Here is a 17306-nt window from a genome sequence, read left to right on the forward strand (position 1 = left end):
ATAAATATAACCCCCCCCCCCAAACACAACCCCATCCCCTTCACATAAAATATATTTACTGGCCAGGCACCCCCCGACAGCTCACATTGGTATCCGACTCTGAATGCGTCCTAGCGATGGCGCTTTTGTAGAGTGCGCTGACGTCACGTGCGCGCTGACGTCACGTGCGCGCACCCGGAAGTATTCAGCACACCGGTATGGGGGTATGTAGAAAATACATATCGGTTTCAAAAAAAAAACCGGTGATCGGTTTTTACCGGTATACCGCCCAGCACTAATAGTATATGTATGTGAGTGTATAGATTGGTTAGTATAGGTTGTGTGCTGGGTTTACTTGGATGGGTTGAACTTGATGGACAATGGTCTTTTTTCAACCCTATGTAACTATGTAACTTACACTGGCTCATCCCTTCCTAAAGCCCATTCCATTACACTTATCTAGGTGTAGGTGCCGTGTGACCTTTTCCTTTTGTTCCTTCAAGCTTAAAAAAAGGAGAAAAGGCACAGGTTACATAGCAGATAAAGGATAAGCTCTGTAGAATATAATAGTGTTTTATCTGTTATCTGCTATGTGTCTGTGCCTTTTCTCCACTGAATGGCTGCCCCCATGGCTAAACAGCAGAGTATTTATATAAACTATAGTAGTCTTCTGAAGCAAATACACAACTTTTACCAGTGCAGAGCAACAGTACATGATATTTTAATTACTTTTATACACTTTCATTTTATGGTGTTAGTGTTCCTTTAATCTGTTTGTTGCTTGCAACTAATACTTGTTAGCTGACAAGATTCATTTTTTTTTATAGGCTTCCTGCCCAATCTCAGAACAGACTACACTGAAAGCCAAGAGAGATACGGATTTCACTACAGAAAGTGACTCTGAAAGTTCAAAGGATAACAGAAAGGGTAGTACAACAAGAACCCCTGGGTGTCGTAAAACAAGCCAGGCTTCTAAGCATCAGAAGCATCAGGCCAGCCAGCAGTCGAAAGGCAGAACATCTGTCGGGTATGTGTGTATCATTATGTAATTTATATGGCTTGCAAATAAATCAGTTTCTATTTCAAATACTTGCTGCTGCTGCTTGCCATCAAACTCTGCTGCCTATGGGGCTGTATTGGGGATTTGTTTAGAAGTCTCTCAGAAGTAATGCAGTCTCTCCATATTACCACAAAGCTAATTCTTAGATGGCAGTCTAGTAAAAAAAGCTGCTATAATTTATGTACTGGTTGTTTAAGTGCTGGACTGACTACTGAAAGTAGTGATGTTGGATTCTGTTTTGACTGTGGCATGGGCTGACAAGACTGCAAACCAACCAAATCATTACTAATTGTCCATCTGTGGGTGGCCTCATCAGCCTGTTGAGAGCAACTGATTTCCATAGTATCCAGTTTGGCCATGTACGTAAAAGACATAAGTGTATAACTAATTAGTTGTTTGTATTGTCTGTATTTTCCAATAGTGAGCCAAAACAGAATGTATCAAGGAAACAACCTCTTTCCAAGACTCAGAGTAAAGCAGATATTGAGACTAGTGTGTCATCTGGGCGAACGGGCAGTACAGGACAGATACCTGGAAAGCCCCATGCTCTAGAAGGGAGTCTAAAAAAGAAAGGGGAGCTCATCAGAAATGCAACCGAGGAATCTACATACAGAGTAAGTACTTAATATTAAATGGTTTTAAATTCTCTCCCAACGTAGGAGTTGAGGAAATTGCTTATAAAGTGATATATCACTGGTACCTTACCCCCAAGCGCAAATATGCTATTAATCCTATTTGCTCCCCCACGTGCTTTAGAGGGTGACCTGATACAGGAGATTATTTGCATACATGGGGGTACTGCCCCATTGTTTCTGTTCTCTGGTCTGAAGTGACCCTGTCACCCTGGGTAACTCACTTCTCTACTGAAAACAACTGATTTGTTTCATATTCTCCCCTTAAGCCGGCCATACACACACCAATAATATTGTACGAAACCTAGTTTTGTACGATATTCGGTGCATGTATGGCATCTTGGTAAGGCGACCGATGTCGCAGGAGGCTGCTGATATCGGTCGACTCGCCTATCAGGCAGGTTAGAAGGTTTTGATCGAGCGCCAGAGAAGGCACCTGTGCAAAATCTGCCTTCAGGGTTGAATCGGCAGAAGGAGGTAGAAATCCTATTGTTTGTACCTCCATATTTGACAATTCAGCCCTGAACGTCAGTGGAGGGTTGGAACGATCCTTCGTGCTTTAACCAACTTCTCTATTTGTAACTGCCTCCCAAACAACTAAGACTGTAAGCCTACTTTACACTGCTCTTATTTTTTACGTTTACCTTTTTTTTCTTCGCCCCAGTATTGTTTTAAGCTTGGGCAACTCCATAAGGTGTGTATTAGTGTGGCGACCTCAGAGCCACATCTCAGGCACAAGGGTGAAGTAAGTACTTTCATAGTGTATTGAGGTGGGGGGATGTAGATGTTGGCTAAGAGTATTTCACATGACTAGAAATAGCAGTGTAAAAAAATAAGTCTGGCCTTAGGGTCAGTCTTGATGCTGTCAAACCTGAAGGGGACAGATTTGCCTATGAGAATGGACTCCCCTGAAGAGTGTGTGGATTAGGTGGCATGATAGGCCCATCCTACCCACGGGTGTTTGAGGGCTAACATTTTAGAGCCTGTCAGGTGCGTTTCCTGAAGGAAGGCAATTGAGGTGGAGTGTCTTTTAAGGAAGTCTAGTACCAATCTACGCTTAATTCAGCAGTTGAGACCTCTCACATTCCAACTTGTCAGCCTAATCGCCATGATCTGAGATTAGGTAAGTGTTTAGAGGTAATACCTACTTAAGTACATTACATAACACCTTACATATAGTTGCATATTGACATTATACCAACATTCGTGCTGGGAAGTAACACATAAAAGAAATTTTCCCAAAAACCTACCCCCCTCCCCTTTCACCTGGTTCCCAACTTTGGGTAGAACTTGTCCCTTAACATAAACCATAACTCTGATCAATATTGGGGTGGGTCACGCCACTCCGTTAAGCTTCCAATAGAAGGAGCTGGTATTAAAGTTTAGAACAACACCTTAGGTAAAAAATCAGCATTGCGTTAGGCCCGCAATGACCCTTACTGTGACCGGGTGCATAACCCGCACTTTGTAGAGGCCTGGCCCGGCAAGGAAATAAAAGGTGATCTTTGGCAAGTATTTCCCTAGGCAGTCCACTCAGGGGCCTTTAGGGACGCACTCCTCTAGCATCCAGCCACAGATTGAGCTCCTGTGGCGCTGTGAAGAAGGTAAAGCGGCCTTCAGCTTGCACCCGGAGCCTAGCAGGGTAGAGCATCGTATAGGGGAGACCAGCCTCACGCAGCTTTGAAAGCCTGCGAGCATTGTCTCTGTACCTCCATGGAGTAATCAGCAAAAATAGAAATGGTGGATGCTTGGAAGCGTAGAGGGCCTTGTGTCCTGGCCAGGGAGAGAATCTTGTCACGGCCCCGGGCATTTAGTAGTTTGGCAATTAAGGGTCTAGGAGGTGCCCCTGGAGATGATTGCCTAGTTGGAACTCTGTGTGCCCGATCGACTTACTGGTTAGGTAAGTCTCTGCACGAGTCCTCCAAATTGCTGACTCGGGACTCAACTGCAGTGGTGCTTTCGCGCACCTTTTGCAAGTCTGATTTTATATTAGAGAGGTCTATTTTGATCTCCTCTGTTTTAGTATTAATAAGCGAAGTGCAAGAGCTATTAGCGGCTGATTTCTGCCATCACATTGCGCAGGGTTGGTTCTGTGCTCTGCGGGGTTGCCCCCAGTGTGGTATTTGTGCGTGGGGATGCGGCGTTGTCGGCAGTACTCACGGTCTGGTCAGAGCTGTTTGTGGCCTCGTCCGAGTCTGCGCCATTTTGATTTGTTTCCCGGGCATATTTCTCGAGACGGGCTCATTTATGTGCCTTGTGTTGCCCCATCTGCTCTCTCTGGGGTAGCAGCTGTCTCACAGAGGGTTCTGTCTCCGTTGAGAATGTTAGTGGCGGGTTGTTCAGGATGTTTGCAGGGTCAATAGCGGAGCTCTAACAAGTGCATGCCCCACGCCACGCCCCCCAAAAAATATTTTTAATTGGCTTAATAACTTCCCAGTCACCAATCACGTACATTTAACAGAACAGATTCTTAAAACTAAATTTCAGTATCCCTAAGAAAACCTCACTGATCAGAGTCTTCAGTACACTGCGCCAGTGGTGAAAAGCAAAGAACCTGAAAATTCCTTCCTTTGTGTCACAGCCTGGTTGCTTGTGCTTTTCTAAGCGATCCAGCCCCCCGTATTTTTGTGGCGCCGCTCCGAACCCCCCAATTTTCCCATTGACTTTGACAGGGAAGATTTTCAAACTGCTGCCACACTTACAGCTTTGACGCTACACCCCCTAAACTTGAATAACATAATAATAGGGTCACCCCGAATGAAACAGCAACATTTGTTGGATGACCCAAAGTAGGAGGGGCCAACAACAGCCAATCAAATTTCACCTGTTGACTTTAATGGGGAAATTGAAACTGCTGCCAATCTTACAGCTTTGAGACCATACCCCCCAAACTTGAATCACACAGTCATGGGGTCAGCCTGAATGAAAATATGATGATTTCTGGATGCCCAAAAGTGGGCGGAGCTGTGAACAGCCAATCAGATTTTAACCTATTGATTTGGCGGAAATTCAACCTGCTGCCAGTCTCCCAGTAATAACACTGGGGTCCCCAAACTTTTTACACTTGGTCACTAGGGGACTGCAGTTATAGATTTTAAAAGTGGGCGGAGTCACAAACAGCCAATCAAATTTCACCTATTGACTTTACATGGGGAAATTCAACCTGCTGCCATTCTCACGGTATTAACACTAGGGTCCCCAAACTTTTCACAGTTGGTCACTAGAGGACTGCAGTTTTCTTTTTGAAAAAGTGGGCGGAGCCACCAACAGCCAATCAGATTTTACCTATTGACTTTACATGGGGAAATTCAACCTGCTGCCATTCTCACGGTATTAACACTAGGGTCCCCAAACTTTTCACAGTTGGTCACTAGAGGACTGCAGTTTTCTTTTTGAAAAAGTGGGCGGAGCCACCAACAGCCAATCAGATTTTACCTATTGACTTTACATGGGGAAATTCAACCTGCTGCCATTCTCACGGTATTAACACTAGGGTCCCCAAACTTTTCACAGTTGGTCACTAGAGGACTGCAGTTTTCTTTTTGAAAAAGTGGGCGGAGCCACCAACAGCCAATCAGATTTTACCTATTGACTTTACATGGGGAAATTCAACCTGCTGCCATTCTCACGGTATTAACACTAGGGTCCCCAAACTTTTCACAGTTGGTCACTAGAGGACTGCAGTTTTCTTTTTGAAAAAGTGGGCGGGGCCACCAACAGCCAATCAGATTTCACCTATATTAAATTTTATTGGTTTGATGCCAGGGTTCGCAAACTTTGCACAGTCAGTCACTGCGTGACTTCATACTCAAGGTTAGAAAAAGTGGGCGGGCCGCCAAAAGCCAATCACATTTCTTTATTTGTTTTCAGTGGGGAAATTTTAACTGTTGCCATTCTCACATGTCAGGGTCCTCAAACTTTGCACAGTTTGTCACTGGGTGACTATGTTCCAAGTTTAGAAAAATGGGCTGGGCCAACAACAACCAATCAGATTTCACCTATAGACTTCATATGTTTAAATTTAAACTGCTGCCATTCTTTAAATATTAATACTAAGGTCTCCAAACTTTGCAGAGCTAGTCACCTGGTTATTGCGGTTCAGAGTTAGAAAAAGTGGGTGGAGCCGCCAACAACCAATCAGACTTCACCTATTGAATTTTTTTTTGTTTCAATTTAAAATTCTGCTTTTCTCACACTATTTATGTCAGGGTTCCCAATCTTTGCACAGTCAGTGACTGGCTGACTACATATTCAGGGTTAGAACAAGTGGGAGGAGCCACCAACAGCAAATCCATTTCCACCATTAGATTTCATTGGTTTATATTTAAACTGTTGCCATTATTTAAATATTAATTCCAGGGTTGTTAAACTTTCCAGAGTTAGTCACTGGGTATTTGCCATTTCAAGTTAGAAAAAAAGTGGGCGGAGCCTATAAACAACCAATAACATTTCACCTATTTACTATGTTAATGGTACAATGGTGAAGTGTAAAATGCTGTCACAATTTTTATGCCTGAGTCCCCAAAATTTGCAAAGTTGGTCACTGGGGGACTGCAGTTCAAAAATAGGAAAAGTGGGTTGGGCCACTAACGGCCAATCAGATTTCATCCATTGAATTTTATTGGTTTAAATTTAAAATGCTGCCATTCTCACACTATTTATGCCAGGGTGCCCACTGTTTGTCACTGGGTGACTTCAACTCAAGGTTAGAAAAAGTGGGCACACCCACCAATCACAATTCACCTATTGACTTTTATTGGTTTCAATTTAAACTGCTGCCGTTCTTTAACTATTAATTCTAGAGTCCCTAAACTTTGCAGAGTTAGTCACTGGGTAACTGCAGTTCCCGGTTAGAAAAAGGGGGTGGAGCCACCAACCGCCAATCACCGTTGTCACTTGTTGACTTTCGGTGGGGAAATTTAAGTTGCTGCCATTCAGAACTATTAAAACCAGGGTCCCTAAACTTTGCACAGTGGTTTTTACTATATAACTGTGGCCCATGGTTAGAGAAAGTGGACAGAGCCCATTCAGTGACTTCATTTTTTTCAGAACAAACTTCCCTTTCTAGTTTCTTATGGTTTCTTACTGTCAGCAGCATTGGCATCCACGGTAAGAGACAAAGGAGGCATTTGCCCCCCAGAATTTCCCCCTCAAACAGGGCAAGTACAAGTGCCCCAGGTGGCCATAATGGTGTTTAAGATCTCAGCTTGTGCTGATTCTGGGTCTCTCTCCTGATAATACCGGCCGTCTCTCTGGCAGTTACTGCAGCCTGAAACTTGTTCCCTTGTATCTTCTCTGAGCCCCAGCCTGGTCACATGATGCTGTGTGTGTGTGAGAGTGAGGCTGGCTCAGAAAATGGCTCTGCTTTAGTTTGTGTGTGTGTGTGTGTGAAGGCACTTCTCCCAATTGATATTGGCTGGCCAGCCATCAACTATGTAAACTCTCTCTCCTATAACCCACATTGTGGTAATTATTAAAATGAACTTAAACTATATATAAGGGGGAGTTTTACAGTGCTTACGAATTAGCCTCTCTTAAATAACAGCGTTAAAAGCAAAACTAAAGTCAATAAACAACATCCTTACATAAGTATTTTGTTTTGTCCAAATAAGACAAAGAAAGATGGAGAGCAGCAATAATGGCCTCCACTGTATATGATTGGTGCAATAGGTAAATTGCAATGGATGTAATGACTTAAGGCACTTGGCTTTTATATGTGATAAAACTACTCTTTGACTGCACATAAAAAACTTGGGAGCGGCCAACTCCCGGGAACTGTAACTGGCAACTTATGTCTTTGTGCTGTGGGGGCGCAACCCACTGCCCGCACGGGGAGGACATAGAGACTCCTACGCGGCTTGAAGTGTCCTGCTCGGAACTGAACTCAAGGTGCTATGCACTGAGCCACCATACGGCCCAAGGGATTTGGCTTTCAGTTTATATATGTCTTTCAGTTTGTGTCTGTCTGTATATGTCTGTCTATGTTTGTCTGTGTCTGTTTATGTCTATTTATGTCTGTCTGTCTATGTCCATATCTGTCTGTCTATCAGTCTCTCTCTCTGTCTATCTTTTATCTCTCTATCAGTTTAGGAGTAACACTTTTGCTACCCTTTTTCATTATTTTATAGAACCTAAACCTCAGCTGAAATACAGTACCTGAGTGGAATATGTGTATTACACAGAATTACATCCCATTTTATTTTCCCAACTCTTTGTTTATTGTGTTGGGTTGAAAACCCCGCCCTGCTTTTCTTCGACTTCATTTTATTCTTCCACTTTTTCTTCTTCTTAGCGCCCCTCATTTTCTAATTGCTATTCCTCCTACAGTTTTAGGGGTACAACACCCAAACTCTCCACACTTCTTCGCCCTATAGCGGAGCAGGTTGCTTGTGCTTTTCTAAGAGATTCTGCCGCCTGTCTTTTTGTGGCGCCGCTCCGAACCCCCCAATTTTCCCATTGACTTTGACAGGGAAGATTTTCAAACTGCTGCCACTCTTACAGCTTTGAAGCTGCACCCCCCAAACTTGAATTTGTTGGATGACCCCAAAGTCACATTGAATCACATAATCATGGGGTCAGCCTGAATGAAAATATGATGATTGTTGGATGCCCAAAAGTGGGTGGAGCTGTGAACAGTCAATTGGATTTTACCTATTGACTTGGCAGAAATCCAACCTGCTGCCATTCTCACAGTAATAACACCAGAGTCTCCAAACTTTGCAGTGTAAGGCACCAGGTAACTGCGGTTCAAGGTTAGAAAAAGTGGACAGTGCCACCACCAGCCAATCAGATTTACCTATTGACTTTCATTGGGTAAATTCAACCTGCTGCCATTCTCACAGTATTAACCCCAGGGTCCCCAAACTTTGCAGAGTCACTCACTGGGTGACTTCGTACTCAAGGTTAGAAAAAGTGGGCAGGGCCACCAAAAGCCAATCACATTTCTTTCATTGTTATCAGTGGGAAATTTTAACTGCTGCCATTCTCACATGTTTAATGTCAGGGTCCCCAAACTTTGCACAGTTTGTCACTGGGTGACTATGTTCCAAGTTTAGAAAAGTGGGTGGGGCCAACAACAGCCAATCGGATTTCATTTATAGACTTCATATGTTTAAATTTAAACTGCTGCCATTCTTTAAATATTAATACTAAGGCCCCCAAACTTTGCAGAGCTAGTCACCAGGTAACTGCGGTTCAGAGTTAGAAAAAGTGGGCAAAGCCACCAACAGCCAATCAAATTTTAACTATTGGTTTTCAATGGGGAAATTCAACCTGCTGCCATTCTCACAGTATTAACACCAGGGTCACTAGGGAACTGTATTTTTAGCTTTTAAAAAGTGGGTGGAGTCACCAACAGCCAATCAGATTTCACCTATTGAATTTTTTTTTTGGTTTAAATTTAAAATGCTGCCTTTCTCACACTATATCAGGGTTCCCATACTTTGCACAGTCAGTCACTGTCTGACTACGTATTCAGGGTTAGAACAAGTGGATGGAGCCACCAACAGCCAATCCATTTCCACCCATTAAATTTCAATGGTTTATATTTAAACTGATGTAATTATTTAAGTATTAATTCCTGGGTTTTTACACTTTGCAAAGTTAGTCACTGGGTATTTGCAGTGCAAAGTTAGGAAAAAGTGGGCGGAGCCACCAACAGCCAATCACATTTTACCTATTTGCTTTCAATGGTGAAGTGTAAAATGCTGTTGGTCCCACAATTTTTATTTTCCCAAACTTTGCAGGGTTGGTCACTGGGGGACTGCAGTTCAAAAATAGGAAAAGTGGGTTGGGCCACTATCAGATTTCATCCAATGAATTTTATTGGTTTAAATTTAGAATGCTCTCATTCTCACACTATTTATGCCAGGGTGCCCACTGTTTGTCACTGGGTGACTTCGACTCAAGGTTAGAAAAAGGGGGCACACCCACCAACCACCAATCACAATTTACCAATTGACTTTTATTGGTTTAAATTTAAACTGCTGTCATTCTTTAACTATTAATCCTAGGGTCCCTAAACTTTGTAAGTCACTGGGTAACTGCAGTGGGGAAATTTAAATTGCTGCCATTCAGACACTATAAAAATATAAAACCATGGTCCCCAAACTTTGCACAGTGGTTTCTAGTATATAACTGTGGTCCAAGGTTAGAAAAAGTGGGCGGAGCCAACATCAGATTTCATTTTGTGATTTCACGTTTTCAACCCAACATAAAGTTTGTTCTCAAACTTCCCTTTCTAGTTATTATCTGTTATTAATATCAGCCCCTCTGTATTTTTCTGCATTTCCTCATTAGGCACTTATTACTTCTGCCCTTACAACAGTCTCAGGCCCCATTTAGAAACTAAGCAACTAAGTTATCCTTAAATCAGTTTTGCGAGCCTCTTCCTAACCTCTTTCTATGAATTATGGCAGGTGTGAGTGGTCTTTCAACATGCATTGTTTTGCAGGCACTTGTGCAAGATCTGGACCAGGAACGAGAAAGGAGGTGGAAGGCTGAACAAGTTGTCTTGAAGTTAACAGATAGTATAAAGGAACTACAAAACCAGGCCAAAGAAGAAAAAGACGTTAACAGTATGGCTGTTTATACCACTGATAGGTAAGAAGGCTTTACATTAAAAGATGCTATAACCCTTCACAGTTTTCATAAGGGTAAATATCCTTCTTTGCTTTCCTATTAGACATGGCTCCCTTTTATTTTAAAGTTATATTTGCCATGTTGCTTGTTTCTGGTTGCTTTATTGACAGCAAAAGCAGACTGGCAGTATAAATAATGTAATTTGGACCTTGCCAATGAATGTGCTTAGTAATTGATTTCTATAGATAGAGCATTAGTAGGAACAGCTGCCTAAGTTTGCTATAATGTAAATTAACATACCATAAACAATGCTGGCATAGTTATTCCCACTGAACTGACATAATTCAGAGAAAACTTAAGGTATTGTGGCAGTTTAAAGGTCATGTAATGTGAAATAAATTAATAACTAAATAGACTTGTATTGTGACTTTTATATTATTAAAATTCAGTAGCTGACAGCAGCCCAGAGCATGTGCTGTAAATAAGCATAAAAGAAGATTGGGAGCTTCTAGGTGTGTTTTTGGAGGCACATAATATCACTGCTAAAGGAGTAAGAGTGTGAGTCTGGACAGCTAAGCATAGGGGAACTGGTTTATTTTATATATTTGCTGAGAGAGGTAAATAGCACTGAAAATGCCTCGTTGAGATGACTTTCTTTTCAAATGATGCTACCCCAAACTGGAACATAAAATGTGTTCTGTAGATAAGTGGTAACCTAGGTTTTATTTAATGCTACATCTTAGGATAAAAGAACTGCTTTTTAAGGAAAAAAGTGCAAAATCTAAACTCCAGGAACTGATCCATCATTTGAAAGAAGAGAATCAAAAACTTGCAGATGAACTAAAGAAATTGAAAGACAAGGAGGAAGACTATCAAAGAGCGTATAAATCTATGGATGATACATTAGCTAAACTGGAGACACAACGTATACAACAAGCAGCCCTTGAGGTATATATATAGCATATATCATTTCTATAGAAGTACATACTGCTCGCTTTGTATGCTTGAGAAAGTTTGGCACTCTGCAACGAAACTTGAGGACTTTTCAATACTTTCCCATTACAATTAATGGGGTTATGGCAAAAGAGAAGAGATCATGCTCAAAAACATCCCTATCTAATCATTGTTTCCCCCCCTCCCATTACGTGCAGGATAATGGTCATCTATGCAGGGGCTGTTGCAGTTGCACGGTATTAAATATGCAACATGGCTATCATCATAATATCATTTGTATAGTACCCTTTACATTAATTTATAACAAACATTGGTCATAATTTTTTAACAAGCAAAGGGTCCAGAATAAAAATGAATTAATGGAGCCAGGTTCGCAAGTGTTTATAATCTAAAGCATTAAGGAACATGCCTCTTTAGCCTCTGAAAAGTCTTACCTAAGATATTCTACCAAGAATAATCATCTTCAAATTGCATTTTCTCTATAGTACTACTGTGAGTGAAGAATAATCAGCGGTGGGCGAAGGTGAAGAAGTACCTTTTGCCACAGTTTCGACAATAAAATTGTGTTTTTGGGTGGTGAAACCCCATTTCAGATGCTCAGCAGTGCAGTACAATGTGTAATTATCCCAAGGGCAAAATTATACGTGGCATACTTAATGAAGGGTGCCTAATTAACAATGCTAGTGTAGTCTGTAAGCCATTGTTGATTTACAACTCTCTAAGGGTGAAGACACACGGAGCTACTAGTAGCAGCTACTTTTTCACGGCTACTGAACGCCAAAAAATACCCTGCTATAGACAATACTGAGAATTGCCTCTTCTAAAACACATGTTGATACTGTTATCAGTAAATGATCAGCATTGTCTATTTTAGTAGCCGCTAGAAGTAGCTTTTATTAGTAGCTCTATGTATTTTCACCCTTAGGGCTCTGGTACAGGGGGAGATTAGTCACCCGCGACAAATCTCCCTTGTTGCGGGCAACTAATCTCCCCGAAATGACATCCCACCGGCGAAAATCTAAATGGCTGGTGGGATGGCATATCAGGGAGTTTAGTCGCCTGCAACAAGGGAGATTTGTCGCGGGTGACTAAACTCCCTCGTGTGCCAGAGCCCTTATAATCATTGTTTGCGGGAGCTAAGGCTCCTTAATCTAGGACTATAACATTTTTTCAAATTGGGTTTAAAAAAGAAAGTAAGATCACTTGGGCATTCCCTAGTATTCCTAGTATCTTACATGCTTTCAGGATTGGTGCTCCTCTTCAAAAAATTGCACCTGATATCTGGTTCTGGGGTCCCTGGCATCCCCTTCGCCTATTGAAGCTGAGCCATGTGCTACACAGAAAGCAGCAATGATATTGTAGGAACTATTTTAAGTAGTGAAAAGTCTTTTAGCTGCTTTATTCCAGCCACAGATGTGACAAGTGAAAAAAAACGCTCAGGGTTTCTTTTCCCACAGATGAAACAAGTCCAAGAAGCTGAGCGCAAAGTATCAGCTTCCCAAAGAGAAATAGACTTGCTTCGAGCCTCTCTTCGTCAGCAAAAAGAAAAAGTTCATCAGCTTCATGAACTGCTTACGTCAAAGGAGCAATTACACAGGTAGCTGATGAATGTTCTTGATATTATTGCCAATTAAAAAGAAAACTATAATTATGTTTTGCAGCTTGCTCTATAAGAGTTTCAGTAGTAAGTTACCTGTGAAAAACATGTACAACAGCATTCTGTTAGTTTCCCTATAAAGGTAATGCTACGCACAGGGATTTTTCACCCACTATTTATTTTTATGTGAATTGCTGCAGGTGATTTGTATGGGGGAGGGGGGCAAATATATGTATTTTGTTGCCTGCTCACCAATATGGAAAGTATTTACAGATGTAATTTAAATAATTGTCATGTTTAGGTAGCGACAAATTTAGTCTGAATGAGGACTTGAAAGAGAAGCTTTTATAAGAAGCTTTAGATATGTTTTTTTTTATTAAGTTTAACACTTTTGACAATTTAAACAGTTAAGGCAGACAGAGTAATGGCAGAGTAGCAACACAGTGTTACCCAGTACAAATTACCAGGTGGCTGCCATCACAGGAGACTAGAGCCAGGGCTCTCAAACTTAGTGGGTGCCCCCCTAGTTAGGTACAGAGTACCAGTTGTGAGTTGACCATTTTTTTTCTATTAAAGAAGTAGTGATGACTATTGCCAGTGCATTATCACAGTCTTTTATCCCATAAATAGCAGGAGTCTCAAGTTTTCTGGAACAGTTCTGTATACCAGGAAATCTACGTAAAGATCCCTTATCTGGAACACCATAGGTTCCAAGCATTCTGGATAACAGGTCCCATGCTTGTATGTAGTTATAAATGTGTGGGGTTTATGTTTCTTTGCTAAGTTCTGTATGACGCATGCTCTGCCAAATAATGCTACTGGAACCTCTGAAGTCTGCAAATAGAGGATCTCTGTTACTTGATGTTATATAATAAAGCACAGAATGTTAGAGGACTGTTTTAAGTGCAAAAAAAACTCGAACTGCAGTAGAAGTATGAATTTAAAATATTATTAATCGTTCACTTTGTCATAACATCTAGCAAACCTAACAGAATGGAATAAGGTACGGTAGCAGATCCTTACTGAGCCTATTGATCAGGGGTGTCAAACTCAATCATATAAAGGGGCCGAAATCTCAAATACAGGCTAAGTCGTGGGTCAAATTTTTTTATTAAGATACTAGTAAAGATAAGATACTTAGTAAAGGATAGATCTATCCTCACTCTGAAACACCATATCACACAGCATCTTTGTGCATTAATCATGTTCTGAAAATAACACACAAAGCAGTCTGTACAGGACTGGATGAGAGCCTGGCCAATCTAGATGAGCAGAGGGTCATTATGTGGCCTGTGGTGACTGTGCCTGACCGTGCAGCTGACCAATTGCCTGACTGCGCTGCTCCAAGGGCCGTTCTTACGTTCTGCCCTGCAGGAGGCGTGGTGCGAAATGACGTAATACGTACCATGCCTCCTGCAGGGCAGAATGTAAAAGCAGCCAATTGGAGCAGCACAGTCAGGCTATTGATCAGCTGAACGGTCAGGCACAGTCACCACTGGCCACATAAAACAGCCAAGCTAGCCAGATTTGGCCATGGGCCTTGTGTTTGACACATGTGCTATAGATCCATGGAGGCTTTATAATAGATTTATTATCTAGATTCAAGATAAGTCTGTAGTACTGTAGTAATAATCTTACTGTGTGGCAGTTGTGCCTTGTGCTGTGTATGAGGTACAAGATGCATGGGAGTCATGTACCACCTGTCACTGACCAGTTGATATGTACTGGGCTTCCCTTGCACATTGCACTTGCATGAAATGGGGAGGCTTGTTTATCACTTTTTGAATAATAATAATTTAAAAAAAACTTGAACGAATTAAACCATGAAAAAACTCCAGTGCAAATTCGCATTCTACTCATCATTTTAAATGAGCCTACAAACTCTTTAAAAAAAAAAAAAAAAAAAAAAAAAGCTTATATTTTGCCTAGGACAACTCCTGTAGACTTCTACATTATACCACAGTTTTACATTAAAGTATTTAAATTTTTTTACACTTAAATATCAAATATCAAACAGTCCGTTTTTGAAACCCAGAATTTGAATTTGGGATTTTTTGTGCGATGTTGATAAATTAGCCCCTTAGTTTTGTGCCAGTAGAATTGCAAAGATGGAATGTGAATGAAGGTAATATAAATCCTACTTATGAATGTTCTATTGTCTTATTCATAACAGTAGTCTGTTATCAGTGCTGTGGTTTTAACCCTGTGTAGTTCATACTTGATATATTTGCATCCTGTAGAAAGGAACTGGAAGCCAGAGTTGCACTTAATGGGCCTGAATTTCAGGATGCGCTGGCTAAAGAAATGGCCAAAGAAGCACATCGCCACAGTCAAGAAATACATTCATTTCAAGAGAAGATGAATTTGCTGACTCGGCAGTACGCTGATCTAGAAGATGAGTTTCGTGCGGCCTTGATCATTGAAGCAGGAAGATTTAAAGATGTAATGTTAAAGTGGTATAGTGCCTGTGTATTTACACATGTTACAGAGATCATTTTTGGGCTTGTAACTGAGTTTGTGTTGTGGAAAGACAGAATTTTCATTTTAGTTATTTGATCAGCAGCTTTATTAGAATCTGGGCTTCTTTTGTTGTGTCTGTATTTGCTTGAATGCTACCTGATGTCTTTCTCTGTGAATACCAATACTCCGATAACTGCTTTTCAGAGTGAATATTGATTCCTCCTTACATACTTGGCGTATTATAAGTCTATGTAAGGGCCCAAGGGAGGGCTTATAGATTTGCCTGGTTAAGTCAAGAAATAACAAAAAATTGATATTTCCTAACTGAAATAACAAACAAAAAGTAAGTTCAGAACAATCCCTACTCATTGAACTGATTACCTGATATCCCAGGTGAGCGAGTGATCCTCTTCCTTCTGTCTTCTTTCTTTGTTACTCCCACGCTGACGCATGCACAGTAAAGTAAAAAGCCCGGCAGGTACCCCGGGCCGGTACAGTTTTCTGCAAACAGGAGCAGCAGCCTTGGGGTATCAGGTAAGTGATGTGTGAGGTGCCTAACATTTTAGAACTCCCCACAGAGAATTGTACCTTTCCTTCTCTTTAAAATTTTTTACATTTGGAAATAAGGCCAGTGAGGATAAAATATTTTCTCTGAAATTACAATTAAAGGCCTTCAAATGTAAATGCTAAAAATAATGTGAAAGAACAACAATGTTCCGGCAACAGCAAATTAGTTATGTACGTGTAGACACGTAATTTGCAAGATATCTCTGTTTTCATGTGATGCAGGTTAAAGATGGTTTCGATAACGTTGCTGCAGAGTTGGCAGAGCATAAGGAGATTGTTAACCGCTGTCTGCAAAAGGAAAAGCAATCGGCCACTTTAATTCAGGAGCTTACTGCCATGGTGAAGGAACAGAAAGCAAGAATTGCAGAGATCACCAAGGCTAAACAAGATATCATAAGTGATTTAAAAGTCAGTACCTTTGTTCTATTACAGGTTACATGTAGTGTTATGTAGTAATGTATAAGGCTATATGTACTCAGAGAGGCAGTTTTTTTATAAAAGTGAAATAATGTGTTTTTTCACACCCTCCCAGTCTATCCTATTTTTTTGTACCTTCAAACTGCCAACTTAGTTTGCCTTTTTCTTCCCAACATACAACTGATTTGGGTCATTTTAGTTATGGTAATTCTGTAATTTCATTAGGAGTTAATTTTTCTAATTATTTTTCCAAAGTTTTTTTCAAGAACTTAGTACACGAGAATATCTGAGGTTGCTGCTGCTGCTGCAGGAACATTTCATTACTGGCCCACAGTAACACCAAATGGCTGTGCTTTGCTTGTCTCATCTAAGCGATTGTATCGCTGACAAGTATGGTTATGTCCAGCCAGTCAGTGGGTTACAGTTAGACATACTCTTTATCTGATTTATCCACCATTATTTATGGTCAAATTGGGATCATATGATAGCACGACCCTCACCACTAGGGAAACCTGTCAGGAGAGGACCACATAAATAAGCTGACATGGTCCTCTTTCAATGGGATTTTCTGACCGGGCCAGTAGATATCTGGCCCCAGAGTTGGGGGAAAAAATCGGTGACAAAAATTAATAGTTTTATGAATCTACATTGTTCTGTATCATTCATTGAGTGCCATTTCATCCTCCACTGGCTACAGATTTTGAGTAATTGCTCATTCAGTGGGTGACGCTGATCAGCATTTCTTCATGTTCTTATAGAGCAAAATACACTCTCTGGAAAAAGTGGCTGAAGAGGGAAGACAGAAAACTGTTCAGATTGAACTTCTTAAGCAAGAAAAATCAAAACTGATTTCACAGCTCACTGCCCAGGAGTCATTGATAGATGGATTAAAAGCAGAGAGGAAAATCTGGGGGCAAGAGCTAACACAACAAGGTAAAAGCACTATTTCACTTTGGTGGGTAGGTGTGTGGGGGCTCTGTAACTTTCAGTACCGGTTTCTTCAAACATATTTGGAAATTTAACTAGGCAGTATTATTTTACTTAATGCATACTCCATTTT

The 17306-nt window shown here is 41.0% G+C and overlaps 1 protein-coding gene across 2 annotated transcripts in view; it reads left to right on the forward strand.

Moving 5' to 3' along the window:
* Positions 1-17306, forward strand: part of lrrcc1 (leucine rich repeat and coiled-coil centrosomal protein 1) — an 80638-nt gene that overhangs the window by 53888 nt on the left and 9444 nt on the right. For both annotated transcript variants that reach the window (XM_031903468.1, NM_001197231.1), the window contains 8 exon segments: positions 807-1006; positions 1461-1653; positions 10124-10272; positions 10995-11199; positions 12663-12802; positions 15043-15244; positions 16052-16237; positions 17005-17179. In XM_031903468.1, coding sequence (XP_031759328.1) covers positions 807-1006; positions 1461-1653; positions 10124-10272; positions 10995-11199; positions 12663-12802; positions 15043-15244; positions 16052-16237; positions 17005-17179 — 1450 coding nt within the window.

Source organism: Xenopus tropicalis, chromosome 6 (assembly GCF_000004195.4).
Source record: "Xenopus tropicalis strain Nigerian chromosome 6, UCB_Xtro_10.0, whole genome shotgun sequence".
NCBI lineage: Eukaryota > Metazoa > Chordata > Amphibia > Anura > Pipidae > Xenopus > Xenopus tropicalis.